At 45.5% G+C, this 14146-nt stretch overlaps 1 protein-coding gene across 2 annotated transcripts in view; it reads left to right on the forward strand.

The window, feature by feature from the left end:
• The first annotated feature begins 3416 nt into the window (after positions 1-3416).
• The window catches only part of PKP4 (plakophilin 4), a 55479-nt gene continuing 44749 nt past the window's right edge, over positions 3417-14146 (forward strand). The window contains exons 1-2 of one of the 2 annotated variants that reach the window (XM_026038156.1): positions 3417-3566; positions 12507-12619. In XM_026038156.1, coding sequence (XP_025893941.1) covers positions 3435-3566; positions 12507-12619 — 245 coding nt within the window. In that variant the 5' untranslated portion in view covers positions 3417-3434. The remainder of the gene's footprint in view (positions 3567-12506; positions 12620-14146) is intronic. The other variant, XM_026038158.1, reaches the window with a different exon arrangement.

The following is a 14146-nucleotide window of genomic DNA, read 5'->3' on the forward strand; positions in this document are numbered from 1 at the left end:
CTCACCATGGTGGCAGGACCTCCACGCGCTCAGGATCGCTTTTCTGCACACAAGGGTTACTTGGCCATTGAGCCCACCTTGGAGGAAAGGCCCTCAGCCTGGCTCTTGCCTTTGCAGGGTGGTGTGACACTCGTGAGTATGCGTTGGCCCTTGTCCTGTCCTCCCTGCTCCCATCCTCGTAGTCCTTCCTAGAGTGATTTATCTCCAGCAGGTCTGCGGAGGGCAGAGCCAAGTCCACAGAGAGGCTGAGGCTCTCACGGACATGGAGAGCAGGGGTCTGGCCGCGGCGGGGCTGTGCACGGCACGCAGGCAGCACTCCCGCCACGTTGAGTATTCAGGGCGCTGGGAAGGGCTGTGTGTGTTCCGGTAGGGAACCCGCCGTGCAGCGTTACCGCAGGGTCCTCCCGAGGTGCCTGCCGCCGGGCTCGCCACGCTTGGCCGTGCCTGGGTCCCGTGGGCGCACGCCGGGAGCCGGCTCTGCTCGGCGCGCGGGAGCTGGAGCGTGGCAGAGGCACCACCGTCCCCCGCGGGCCGCGCCACCACTGCGGCACGCGGGAACGCTCCCCTCGTCCGGGCTGGTGCCGACGTCAGCGCGGGAAGGATCAAAGCCAGCACTTGTCTCGTCTCGGAATCGAGATTAGGGAATCGGTTACTCTGCCAAGAAATGTGCTAATTGAAACAGCGGTGGTTGAAACAACTGCCTTTCTGGAATGCTGTAGCTCTGATTACACCTTTTAACACTCGCATAGATGTACAGTTAACATCCTCATTAATAATTAATTTGGTGAGTTTTGTCTGAGCGTTATTGTTAGAGACTCAGTTTTGGAGGTGTTTCCTGCTCGCAGAAATTGCTTTGCCTTTCAGTGCTTTCACATGTAAATTCTCTTGACTAGGTGCCTGTAGATGGGCTATAGATGGGCTGTATTACTCTAGATGGGCTGAGAGCTTCTTTATTTCTCTTCTCATCCCAACACAGTGAATAGTGAATTCATAAAATTATGGAAAAGACTTTTTTCTCATATCTGTTCATTATATTAGATTTTACTTTATAATGGCTGGTTGTAAGAAATTGACATTTCATTGTACATCATAGATAAAGATAAAGGTATATGGTTTTGCATATTTAAATTTAACTATATCTGCTCTATTTTCCATAGATACATAAAATACCAACTGTAACAGGACATTTCCCATGTTGGTATATGTGTGCTCCTTGAAGATGCTGAAGTTGCACTTTTTTACATCTCTATCTATCTTCTCACGTATATGTATCTCCTTACCAACCTGGCACAAAATAGGAGCTTTTTTTTTTTTTTTTTTTTTTTTTTTTTGACTAGATATAATGGTGATTTTAAAGGGGTCAGGTATATAGTGTCTTTGCTCTGCAAAAGGCAGTTCAAGTTGGAGAGCTTACAGATAAGAGGATGGTGGCCTCTCACTTTTGAACTGGATTAACATCGCAGGCACGCATAGCTGTGCAGAATCCCGGGCTCGCTCTTGTCGTGTATAACGTTGTCCTTCTCTTTGTCCACTGGTGCTCTGTGTACCTGCAAGCTCCAAAGCGCAGCAGCCGTGCGGCTGGGGATGGTGTCACCGCGGTGGCATCGGGGCGTGCAGACATCACCGGGCGCTTCCCAAAGAGGTCGGTTGCAACCTCCGGAGGTGCTGGGGCTTGGTTAATTTGGCTCTTGATTGCTCACCGGGCTTTCCCCGGGGATGTGAAGGGCTGCTTGCTGGGAGGGAAGCCCTGGCTCAGTAGTTCGATTGTTTCATGTCAGGCTTGCCCATCTGCAGGACAAGCAGGGCTGCAGCGCACTGTGGAGGAGGCCACTTGCCATGGGCTTCGGCGTGTTGTGCTGTGGAGGATGTAGTGTGGGCTTGTGTATTTTGTCCTGTTGCACCCAGGAACGAGCAGCACAGGAGGAAAGGCGAAGGGAAACGGTGCTGAGGTGGTACCCGTCTGCCGCGGGGCTCGGTGGCCCCGTCTGCCGCGGGGCTCGGTGGCTCCGTCCCGCAGGGCACGCTGGCAGCTCACATCCCCAAAAGCTCTCGGCTCCTTCCCGCAGGACATGCTTGCAACTTGCCCTCCCTTTGTGGTGCTGGGGCCTGTGAGCGCAGCCGGGTGGCTGCTGTCTACACAGGCTCCTGGCTCCTGGGGATGAGCGTACGATGGAAACGACTGGAAAAGTACTGTTTCTTCCACTCGTGTTTTCATCTTTCTTCTGGTTCCCATTCAACCTTTCTGATTGAAACTGCCTGCAATAGCGTAGAAGTCCCCCGACAAAACAGCTCTGCACTGGTGCCCGGCCCCTGTGTGCAGATGCAAATAGAGGATGCAGAAGTTGCCCTGCAGCGAGTGATGCTGCAGAGTGATTTCAGAAGCGATTGTGTGTCGGTGCTGTGAGCTGCTCCCCTGCACCAGGTGGGACCTCACAGTTTTTCAGCGCGGTGGGAAATGGCCCTGCCTGTCTGCAGGCGCGGAGCAGCCGGTGCCAGCTCCGGCGCCGCGCGGACCGCGCCCCACGTCGCCTGCAGTGCCCAGGACCTGTCCCGCTCTGGAGCCGGCTGCAGCACGCGCGGCCGCTTGGGCTCCCGGCATTCCTGGCTGTGCCGGGGTGTGTCGGTACAATCCGGAGTGGAGTTCCTATTGCTGAGGCACAGAACTAGGCATTATGAGCATTATTTCCTTCCTAAGGAAGTTGAAGCATGCTGTGTGTCCAGAAGAGAGTTGAGTACCTTGTACTTAGTATTTTATAACTATTGAATGCTTACTGGTCAGAGTGGTGCTTGAACTGGGGGGTCAGGAGCAGCTTCCCTATCCTGGAGCACTGATCGGTCATGTTTGCAAGGGCTGGAGCAGCGGCTGCCGCGGCCTCCTGATCATGGCCCGTGGACGCGGCCCTCTCTGCTGCTCCAGCTTCCTCTTCCCCAGGACCTGCAGAAGCAGCTTTGTTTGGACTGAACTTTTATTGCCAAAATAGTCTCTTTTGTGGCTTGTGCTCGACAGCAAAGCAGTGCTTGGGTGTTCTATTTGTCGTTCTTCTGCGCTGCAAAGTGCCCACAATAATAATCCTATACCTTTTGATGCTTAGAAGTGTAACATTAAGATGTGTAGTATTTTACATACTTCTTGGATTTTGCTGCCTTTAATGTCTACTGCAAAATGGCTCTTTTACAGTAATTTTAAAATGTTATTCTGCCTGGTTGCTTTGCCTAGCCTTCAAGTTCTGCGCGTGATCCTAATTTAAATTTGTGAGGGTCAACCACAAGAAGAGCAACATATGTTGATATTGATGGTAACAAATTTCTCTGCAATTTTGGTTAAGTTTCAAAAATTTGCACAGCAAAGGCAGGAGCAATAATGTGGAATCTTGCAGTGTTGGGTTTATTTAACGTAAACATAAACGTGTGAAATGTTGTGTGTTGCAGGGAGGATGCCAGCCCCGGAGCAGCAGCCCCCCGCGCTGGACGAGGGGCTGTCGCCGCCCGCGCAGGAAGCGGCCGCCGGCCCCGGCAGCGAGGCGGAGGCGACGGCCACCACCATCCTGGCGTCCGTGAAGGAGCAGGTATGCCCGGGCGGCCGCCAGCCAGCGCCGCGCTCCGCAGGACCGCTCCCCTCGCCGCGGCCCTGCCCTGACTGCCCACAGGGAAATAACGTTCCCTCTAAGCGTGTTTCCTAGCCCTAGGATGCTACATTTGGCAGTTATTCAAGTACTGGCGTAGACGAGAAGCAGGTCAGAATCCGAACATAAAGGGTACATTTAGTTGCAATAGGCAGAAGCATCATTATGATAATCTGTATCCGCTGTACCATGTGCATTGAGCTGTTGCTCTAAATCAGACTGCAAATGCAGGTTAAGGGTGTAAAGTCCGGTGTAAAACTTGGGCAGCTCTGAGAAAAAGTAGTTTTTGTCCAGTCTGTATGTTCCATATGGTGTTACAGAAGTACACAGGTAAAGATGTGGTATGAGATGTTTTCTATATTTTTTTAAAGAATGGTGTGAGCTTTGAGTTCAGTTTTAGCTGTAGAAAATACATTGAAAATAATACTGTATTTTAAGTCAATAACATATTTATGCATGTATATTTGTGAACCTATATCTTAGCTATAGTTTCTGTGGAAGGAAAAAATCTGAAATGCGGTTCAGCCTGATTTGGGGTGTTATTTTAAGGAAAAACATTAGTTTTACAAAGAAAATTCCTAACCAGGGTGGTTTTTTTGTTACTGTTTTGTTTGTTTCTTTTAATATAAAAAAGGAAGAGATAAAAGTTGGCTTTCCACTGCCATATCTATAAATAATGATCTGCTGTCTTTTTTTAATATATAGATTGCAACATCTGAATAGGGATTCTTAAGATGGCAATAGCAACCCTAAATGTGTCTCAGGGTTATTAAAGCAGATCTTCCAGTATGAAGGATGTTAATGCTGGAGGCTACTGAGAAGTAGTCTCAGTTAATTGGGTGCCTGTAATTGGAGCCTGGGACAGCAATTGGCCTTGTGCAATCGTAACCTATTACAAATGTTGAAAAGGACTCGTTTGCTTAAAATACACTTGTGTGATTTTAAGTTGGTCTGTTTTATTTTGCAATTAACAGGGAACGTGCTTGTAATCATAGCTCAGATTATGAGCAGTGTTGCAATGAATTGTGCTAGTGTAACTCATAGCAATCACCTGCCAACAATCTTACAGCTGCAGTTGCCTTCCAGAAGTGAGTCTGTGCAGTTCTAGTGCAACACTGAATGCTTAACCAAAAAGACAGTTATGACCACAGTATCTGTACTAGACTGAGGCATGGTACATGTAATAGGAAAAGCATTTGTTAATATTCTCTTTTCTACAAAAGAAATATTTTTCTTCTTTTTCAAAGAAAGACTGCTAAATATATGGACTATTCTGATCAAAGAGGAAAAACAGGTGGTGAAATGGACTAGACTAGAGCTTAGGTGTAATATGCATGGGTGCTTTAGAATGAATGGGAGGGAGAGGGAAGTTCTTGCTTCTGTCTTGCAGATGGTAAAGCAACGTGTTGAGGACCAAGCTGTACCTTTTGAGATCTTTTTTTGCTGCTGATATTGATTGTGGACACTGACACATTCACCACCCTTCCTGTATGGCAAAAAGCCCAGAACAGAATATTTTCCAGTGTGGTTATTTACTTTATTATGCTTGAACAGAGACTAAAATGCTGTTTGCTGTGGCCTAACTTCCTCTTACTCAGGAATCTTTTATCTGCAGCAGGTCTGTGTTTGTGCAATAGAGCTGCCCCACCTTAGCTGGAACTTGAGCACTTTAGCAGCACATACTGCAGCGGAGCCAGGGTGCAGGAGGATCGGCACTGAGCTGGCTGCTCTGCACAAAGCTGTAACTGCCCCAAAAGCACTTGAATTACCACAGCACTTCCGAAACGGGGGATTTAATGCACTGCATGAGTTCAAGCAGCGCCTCCCCCATGGCGCGAGTGAGGGTTGTGCAGGAGCTGCGGCGGGCAGGGCGCTCGGGGACACCCGCCTGGCACCCTGGCCCTTGGCTCGCGAATCGCCCTAAGGCAGCGCCGCGGCCCGGGGCCCTGCTCCGGGAGGGCCCTCCCGGACAACGGATCGGGCAAAAACATCTGCCTGTCCATTTCTGATGTTACAGAACGTCAATGTCTGTCCATTTCTGATGTTACAAAATCATAGCTGCAGAACAAAGCACAACCTGTGGTGAAACCGAGGTTTCTACAACTACATCTGTGCTCTTCTGACAAAGCTTAAGTTTTGTTTCAGCATGAAATTGCATCCCTAATGAGTATTAGTGTAAGCTAGGGCACGCACACACACGTTGGCTCTGCTAAGGCACTTCCATTAGGAATGCATGCAATCCTAAGACAGTTCAACAGTAGTGAAAGTAGCAAAGCCGAAACATATTTGGTCCTTTTTATTTTTTCTTTCTTTTTAATTTTTTTTTCCAGTGGCTATATGGATTATTTTTTTCCTAATCTACCTGTTTCACTTCTAAATACTATGAAGTTTGCATGCTTTTATGGATAGAGGCATCTTAAAAACGCTGAAATTGGTTTTATGTAGAACTAAAGTACTAAAATATGTAACTTTATTTCTCAAAACTGAATCCTGGGAAATAGTTGGGTAAAAGTTTAGCTCTACAGAAAGTCTCTCATTCGCATTTAAAGTAAGCTGAGCATTTGCACACCGTAATAGCATGCTATTACAAATTGGAAAGGCAACATCATAGCCGTAATTTCTTTTGAAATGTTAAAGGCAGCTACTTGCCAAGTGCTTCTCCAGATGAAGGTATAGATTTGTTACTTTACACATGCAAGTCTCATGCCATTGAATTTAAAATGAATTGCTGCTGACTTGGCAGGACCAGATGTGTGACTGGATCACTCGGAATAAACTTCCTGTTTTGCATTTTAGCTTTCCTTTTGGTGATTGGGCTTGGAGAGAGGAAGGTCGTGCTGGGAAAAGCTGGCTCCGGCTTTAAAAGCCAGCTCTAGTGGGTCGTTTTGTCCTCTGTAGCGGTACCGCTTTCCATTGCCTTGCCTTGGTGCACTGAGGAGCATTGGGGGGTTTTCCTGTGGATAGGAAACCTCCAGAGACCTGGGATTGAATGTCTTGCTTGAAGGGTTCACTGTTGTTTAACATTAGAGCAAAGCCTCTTCTTGTTCAGTAATTATAGTGAACCATATATAAGAAGCTCTGAGCTTCACTTTTTTCTCTTGTTTATTGCATGAGTACAAATTTATTTCTCAAGATTTTTTCATAGTTTTCTTTCTACACAAAATTAAGCAAAAATCTTGTGGGTTTTTTTGAAATATGACGTGAGAGAATGTATCTTCTGTATAGCAAAAGATTTGCGTTTGAATTTTTCAAACTTGTAATTACTAAGAATACTAGGGTAGTTTGGGCAGAGTTCTTTAGCAACTCAGATACAGAGGAATTCGATAGGAAGTACTGCGTAATCCGTGTAGATATGTAACTTGAAGAGGGAATCTGAAGGAAGACTCGCCAGGTTGCCGAACTCCTAGTAACTGCGCCAAAGAAAAAGGGACGTGTGGGCTTTGCTTGCAGCCCGTGATCAGTTAGATGGACAGACCTGTGTCTGCTTTCCACAAAGGGTATTCATTCTCTCTCTCTTTTAATTGCTCAGCAAGCAGGGCATGAGTAGGGGGGGGAAAAAAGCCATTGCAAAAATTTTGGTGACTGGAAGGGGCTTTTTATTTAAATTCGCTTGCTGGTGTTATTCCCTAACTTTGCAGTTTACTGTTTCTGTTATTTGCAATCATTTCTGTATTCAGTAAAATCAAGTCTCAGAAGCTCTTGTCTTATTCTAGGACCCCTGTCTCAGATGAAACTGCCAACTCATTTCCTGCATCAAAATTCAGTGTTCTGCTTTATTAATATGAAAGTGTAGAATTTGATTTTTCTTTTCAAAATTTATTGCTAGAGTTCTGTGGAGAAGTCTTGAGAAAGACCCTACCTGGAGCAGTTGGGTATCCTTGAAAAATACCGAAATACTTTTGTACTGCGTGAGTGTTCAGATTGGCTGCCTGCCCGCCGTAGGGCAGCTCAGCTCTGGTTAGCAGCTGGCACCGCCAGGTATGTCCCTTGAGCACCGGTTTAAAACAACCTTAGTTATTGCGGCAGCTTCCAGGGAGCACTGCCCGAGAGAGGTCAGTGCAGGCCTCGAGTGGCTCCTTCCTCGGTGTCTTCCCTATGGGCTGCTACCCACTTTCCTCAGATTTTGATCCCTCGTCTGCTAGAGCAGCACTAAGCTGTTTTACTGGCCTAGTGAGCAATGTAGGCAGAGGCGCATTGAGGGCTTTAGTGGTCTGCCGCTGTTGAATACAGAGGGAGTGAGATCAGCTGCTAATTGTAGTTGGATCATTTCACATCCTGCAATCTGCAGTTCTTTCTACCCTTTCTGATTTTTGCATCTTTTTTATTTTGGGAGATAGTGAGGAACTGAACACACGTAAATGCAGTTGTGGGTGTGAGTAAACTTTGTTTTTCCAAAAAAGAAAAAAAAGATCTTATGGTCAATGAAAAGTTTAGTTTTGTCTTATCAGAGTCTCGTGGAGGATTGTATCATAGGGTATTCAGGTTGGAAAAAGTACAGTATTCAATGTGCGTTTTTAGTAGTCTGCGTCTGAATGCACCCCAGAATTGCAGCCGGCCGGGGGGGATCTGCGCCGCCCAGCGCACGTGTGGAGCCGGCAGCGTGTGGGGAGCAGAGGGCCGGAGTCCTTGCCGTGTGTGGGAGTCGCGAAGCGCCCGGCACGCGGCCGCCGCCTCTGCTGAGCACCGCTGGGCAGCGCGGGCAGCGGCGAGGCGCGCGGCCCTGCGCCGCACGTGAAGGAGGAATAGCCAACTCCAGGGACAATACTCAGCCACCCAAGTGTTCCTGTTGGGCGCGTCACGCGGGTGCTACGGGTACTCGTGCGCGTGGCGCGGAGCCGGTGCCGTTCGGCAGCTGGAGCGGCGTTGTGCAGCCTGCGGCGGTGCAGCCGGAAGCCCCATCCCGTCGCTGCTGGGCCTGACCCAACAAGCACCAGTGCTGGGTCTCCGCGATACTGCGTGGTGCCAGAGCGCGCACGGAGGCGGCAGCTCTGAGCCCTGCTCTGGGATCCAAAGGCCACTCATCCCTGGATGCCGATGCCTGAGCTCTTACTGCATAGACCAAACTGCTGTATTCAAGAAATACCATGTCAAGTTATAAATCAAGGACACAGAAAGAAAAGACTCTTCTTCCGTGATGCTTTCAGTTAAATCTCAATGATCTTTTTCTTCTTTACCTGCCTGAGATCCTCAGATCTAAACTCTGAGGTGGTTTTTGGAACTGGTGGAGCTTTGTTTTCTGGCTACAAAACTTGAATTTGCTCTATGGAGTTCTCGTGGAATGTGGGGAGAGAGACCCTCTCATACTGCTTGCAGTAAGTTTGCTGTGAAATAAGAAAAATACAGCAAATCTTCCACTTTTTTGCTTTTTGTCATGTTACTGCTCTACAAAAAATAGTATTTTCTGCAACTTTTAAACCTCTGTAATATTTTAGGAAAGACTTGCTGACGAGAACAGACTAGATGCTGACAAGCCTGTATTTTATTTTTCGTTCTCCTGTGCTGATTCCCTATTCCTACTGCTATCAATATTTCTTTCATTTTGCTTCCTCTTTCCTCTGGTGCGTATTCCCTTTATTGTTATTCTTAGTTGATTGGCCTTAAGTAGAAGGTTTTCTAGAACGTTTCCACGTGCTCGGAGGGTTTGGTAGCCCCCTTCTTCCAAAGCACACATCAGCAGAGCGTGTCCCAATGAAAACAGTGTCCCCTGGGCAGAATCACCCGGGCGCTGGTGCAGAGGCCTGGCTCGGGCTGCGGGAGGTGGCGCGGGGTGGACGCGCGCTGGTCACGTGCAATAACATTATTCTGCAAAACAGCCTTGTTTTTGTTAATGCCTCTGTCCGTAAGGGAAGGCAAATTAGTAGAGGCTCATGGCTGACATCTCCTTAATTTTGCTTATCTAGTGAAAAAACACCAGTAATAGTTGGAATAACAAATATGCAATTTGAGTCTTGTGTTCGTAGTTTGTAGAAATGACATTGCTATGAGTGATGTCGCTATTTAAATATTGATTTAGAAGCAAGGAATAGGAAAGAGCCTTAACCAGAGGGTAAATCTTATATATCACTACAAGCAAGGAGCATAATACTGTTTATTTTAAAAATGATCACATATATTACATGCTCTCTAATATATTTTACTTGGAGAAAGCCTTGTCATGCCATCACTTGCTTCAAAACTTAAGGAGATTTAGTACATAAACATTTCTTTGAAAATCATGGCACACTTACCACTGGCATATTAATGGCTTGCTGGTGAACCAGCTTTTAGGTGAATATTTCATCTATATTCAGATTTGCAAATGAAAAATAAACTATATATGTTTAATTATTTTGCTAAAGATGCATTTTTAATCCTTTATTTCCAAAGCATAGACAGTCTTAAAGAAGTAGTGACAGGATGCATATGCACCTCTCGATGTAACATGAAGCTATGTCCTGTTATGACTTGCCATCAAATTCCGAAGATTGGATCTTTGCTGTTGTATGCAGTTACGTGCTGTACAAACCCTCTCACACTATCCATGCTTTCTAGTCCATATTTAGGCCCCTAAACTTCATGGTCCAAAGGTTATGGTTCATAAGGCTTTTTGTATCGAGTCTCAGGGCTGAAAGGATTTAGCCCTAGAATCCCATTGAAAAGAGGCTCATTTGGGATGTGTGTCCCAAAACACCTTTTCCATGTGTGACTTGGAGAGCTTCTCCTGCTCTGAAGCTTGTCGGGATGTGCCAGCCTGACAAACAGGGTTGTTTTCTCTCCTGTGGACAGCGGCCGAGTGGCTCCATCAGCCGAGGATCGGGACGGCCGGGCCCATGTTGCTCTGCTGCCCTCCCTGTGGTTTGCGGGGAGAGGAAGGGGCTTTCGCTGTAAGCATGCAGACATTTCAACATAAAAATTCTTTGTGCCTGGAGGACAAGTGTCACGCTTGGGCTTGCAGAATCCAGGTGGCTCTCTGTTTTTTAGGTTCTTTTGATTACCTGAGCCCAAAACAAGCAGTAAGCTATCTTAGGGTTCTAAGATATTACCATGGCAATCTTAAAGTATTGCTTGATATAGAAGCCCAAGATTGGTTTTAGTTCTAAATTAAGAAGAACTCAACATCTATGCTATCATCAAAGAAATATATTATGCTTAATGACCACTTTTTCTACTTGATCCCTGAAGTTGGTGTCCGTGTTTTCTTGTCTTCTGGTCTAAAAAATTATTATAAACTTTTGGACTCCCAGCTATAACTCTGTTGATATCCAGATATTTGACTTGCTGAAGATGAAATGCAGCGACTTCCAAAAAGAGGAGGAGGAGGGAGGGTCGGGAGCGGTGAGGCCTGGGAAGCAGCTCTCCGGCCGGCAGGGCGGGCTCGGCTCCCCAGCCGCACCTGCTGGTGGGTCCGGCCGGCTCCGGGGCAGCCGCTCAGCCGTCCCGCTGGAGAGGCCGGGGGAAACGGCCCCATTGGTGCGGGGCAGCCCCTGTCCGTGGAGCGTCGGTCAAAACCAGCCCCCTTGGTGCGGGGCAGCCCCTGTCCATGGAGCGTCGGTCAAAACCAGCCCCGTTGGTGCAGGGCAGCCCCTGTCCGTGGAGCGTCGGTCAAATCCGGCCCCGTTGGTGCAGGGCAGCCCCTGTCCGTGGAGCGTCGGTCAAATCCGGCCCTGTTGGTGCTGGGTAGCCCCTGTCCGTGGAGCGTCAGTCGAAACCGGTCCCGTTGGTGCGGGACAGCCCCTGTCGTGGAGCGTCGCTCCGGCAGCGCTATGGGGTCCCCAGAGCAGGAGTGGGGGAGAGGGGCCGCAGGCCCCGCAGAGCCGGTGTTGGAGCTGCCGCAAGCAGGGACTGCTTTCAGGGTCCCTAATGAGGATAAAGGGTTGAAGTTTCCTTTCTGTTGAGACTGTAAAAAATAGCATCTGTGAGCTGTGATACATGACTGAGGCATCGTGTCACGGCAAGGCAACTAACTACTGGCTGATACAATTGCACAGTGTATATTCAGGAAATAAAGCTTGTTAGTAGTTTAATTTACTCCTTAAAGCTAAATAGATATTTCTGTGCAACTTTGCGGCAAGTCGTGATCCAGTATTTATCCAATTCTTAAATTGTGTAGTTTATCTAATTTTATATATTATTAAAGAGTTTACTTGTAATGTTCAATGAATATGGAACGCCAATTTGAGAAAAAAATACTATTGCTCTCATAGTTTTTGTTAATGATAGAAAAAGAACCGTAAAGCAGGAGGTCTCTTTTATCCCATGGTGACATAATATGGATTTTAGATTATTCTGTTTATAGAAGATCTTTCTAGAGTTTAATTGCGATCCTTCTTTGTCATTTATTTTTGTGTTTTGCTTTGAGCATTATTTTCTGAAAGCCAACATTTGTAAAATGGGGAAGGGTTGATAACTTTGACCAAGAAATTTAACAAGATTTGAAACCAGAAATGTTGAAGAAGCATATCAGTACCTTCAACCATTTGAAACAATAAATTATAAAATTTTAAATACAGAAGTCACCACATAGTGTAGTTTAGGATTCAGAGTTTTGCAACTGGAAAGGATAGGACACAGTTTTTTCCAGGATACCTCTGATATAGGTGAAAATGAAGACTGACCTTATAGGCTCTTAATTTATCAGGCCATGGCAACAGAAAGAGATACCAAAATCTAAATTGCAGGACAAATAAAAACTGCAGATGCTCGAACACTGGTTTCCTTTTTTTAACAGGTGATAAGGTAGTATTTTCATGAAGCATTGATCTAAAGAACCATTAAATCTTCGCTTTAATCTTCTAATAATTTATTCCAGTGAAGAGGAGTCAAAACAGATACTGATTGCTGCAGAATTAATCCGCACGCATTTTTAACATCAAGAATGCTTTTCTTTTTATTTTGAAATTTCAGGAGCTCCAATTTCAAAGACTTACCAGAGAACTGGAAGTGGAAAGGCAAATTGTGGCTAATCAGCTAGAAAGATGTAGGCTTGGAGCAGAATCACCAAGTATCGCCAGCACAAGGTACAAGTCCTAATGACTCTACTTTCATATATCCCATAAATTAAAGGGCTTTTTAGTGGTGCATATGTTATATATATATATATATATATATATGTATACATATACATATATATACATACACGTTCACATACCTTCACATATGCATGCACATATATATGCATATATATATACACATACATATCAATAGCTGTTCACTTCTCATTAGTATCATAAGTATAAAAAATGTAGATTTGCCATGAAGAGTTATGAATGTGTTAAAAAGGCATCTTAATTATTGATTGCATTTTCAGTATAGTGTTTGTAAAGCTTCACTTTTGCTTTAAGTTTGCTGAAGTTCGTTTTTAAAGATTCATCCAATAAAAATGTGGTAAGGCTTATAAATATTTGTATTAAGTAACATTTCTAATTAAATCAAGTAATCTTGACAGTACTGTTTTTTTCCATATTCATTTTCTAGTTTTATTCAGTTCTTTTGAAGTACTTTATATTGTTAAATTTGTTTCAGGGATTATCTTGTTATATGCTTGTTGTTAGTGTATTTTAAAAATTGTAAAACATACCTAATATATTTAACATACAGCGACAATAACTGTAGTGAATTATTACTTTTTAACTGCAAATAGTACATTGATTATTATAATTATTGATATTTCCTTTGCAAACTTTCAAATACTATATTTGTTTGGGTAGTCATTTGTCTCGGAGGTCTTAAATGCTTTCTTGAATCTGAAAATCTTCATAGTAATATCTTCTCTGATGAAACAGTTGTACCTGCATTTCAGGTTGCAACGAACTCCATGTTGGTGTGTACATATAGGGATACATTTTCACATATAACTTTCACGTACAGAGAAGACTGGAGTTATCCTATAAATAATCTAAAAGTCAGTGCATTTTTTGAAATATGCAATAACAGTTGTATCAAATACTCTTATTTAGCAAGATGTAAAACATAGTTTACAGCATTTGTAAATATGGAGTAATTTCTGGGTTTGGTTGCTTTCTTATGGCTCAATGCCATGTGTATAGAGGAGATGATGAAAGTGTAGAGGAAGAAACCATTCACACTCGAATTAAGTTATTGTGTTACGTATATTAGTATGCGTAAGTTTGGGAGTCTAATTATACTCTTCAAGTACCTGTTTTCGGGGACCATAAGTCTTCTGCACTTCATTAATGAAGTACTTCACAGACTTGAAGTCCGGTTGTATTTGAGATTCTTGCAGCCGCAGCTTCGTGCTGCGCCCTGCGGTTGTTTCTCCAAACGTCCCCGTTGCAGGCAGCGCTCGCGGTGCACGAGCCCCGTGGCGGCACACCGGGCAGCCTGGACCTGCACGCCGTGCTTGGCTAGCGCTCCAACCCGTGTCATTCAACGTGCACGCGCTTCTGCGGGGTGGGCGAGAGGCTGCAAAAGCCGTGTTGGAGCACGAGGCACCTCCGCTTCCTTGCGGTGCTGCTGTGAGAGCCGAGCAAGGCAGAACAGCAGCTGAGGTGCAGAGCGTCAGAGCAGCCACAAAGACTGTGGCT

This window comes from Nothoprocta perdicaria, unplaced genomic scaffold, assembly GCF_003342845.1.
Source record: "Nothoprocta perdicaria isolate Ctin4 unplaced genomic scaffold, notPer1 scaffold_203, whole genome shotgun sequence".
NCBI classification, from domain to species: Eukaryota; Metazoa; Chordata; class Aves; order Tinamiformes; family Tinamidae; genus Nothoprocta; species Nothoprocta perdicaria.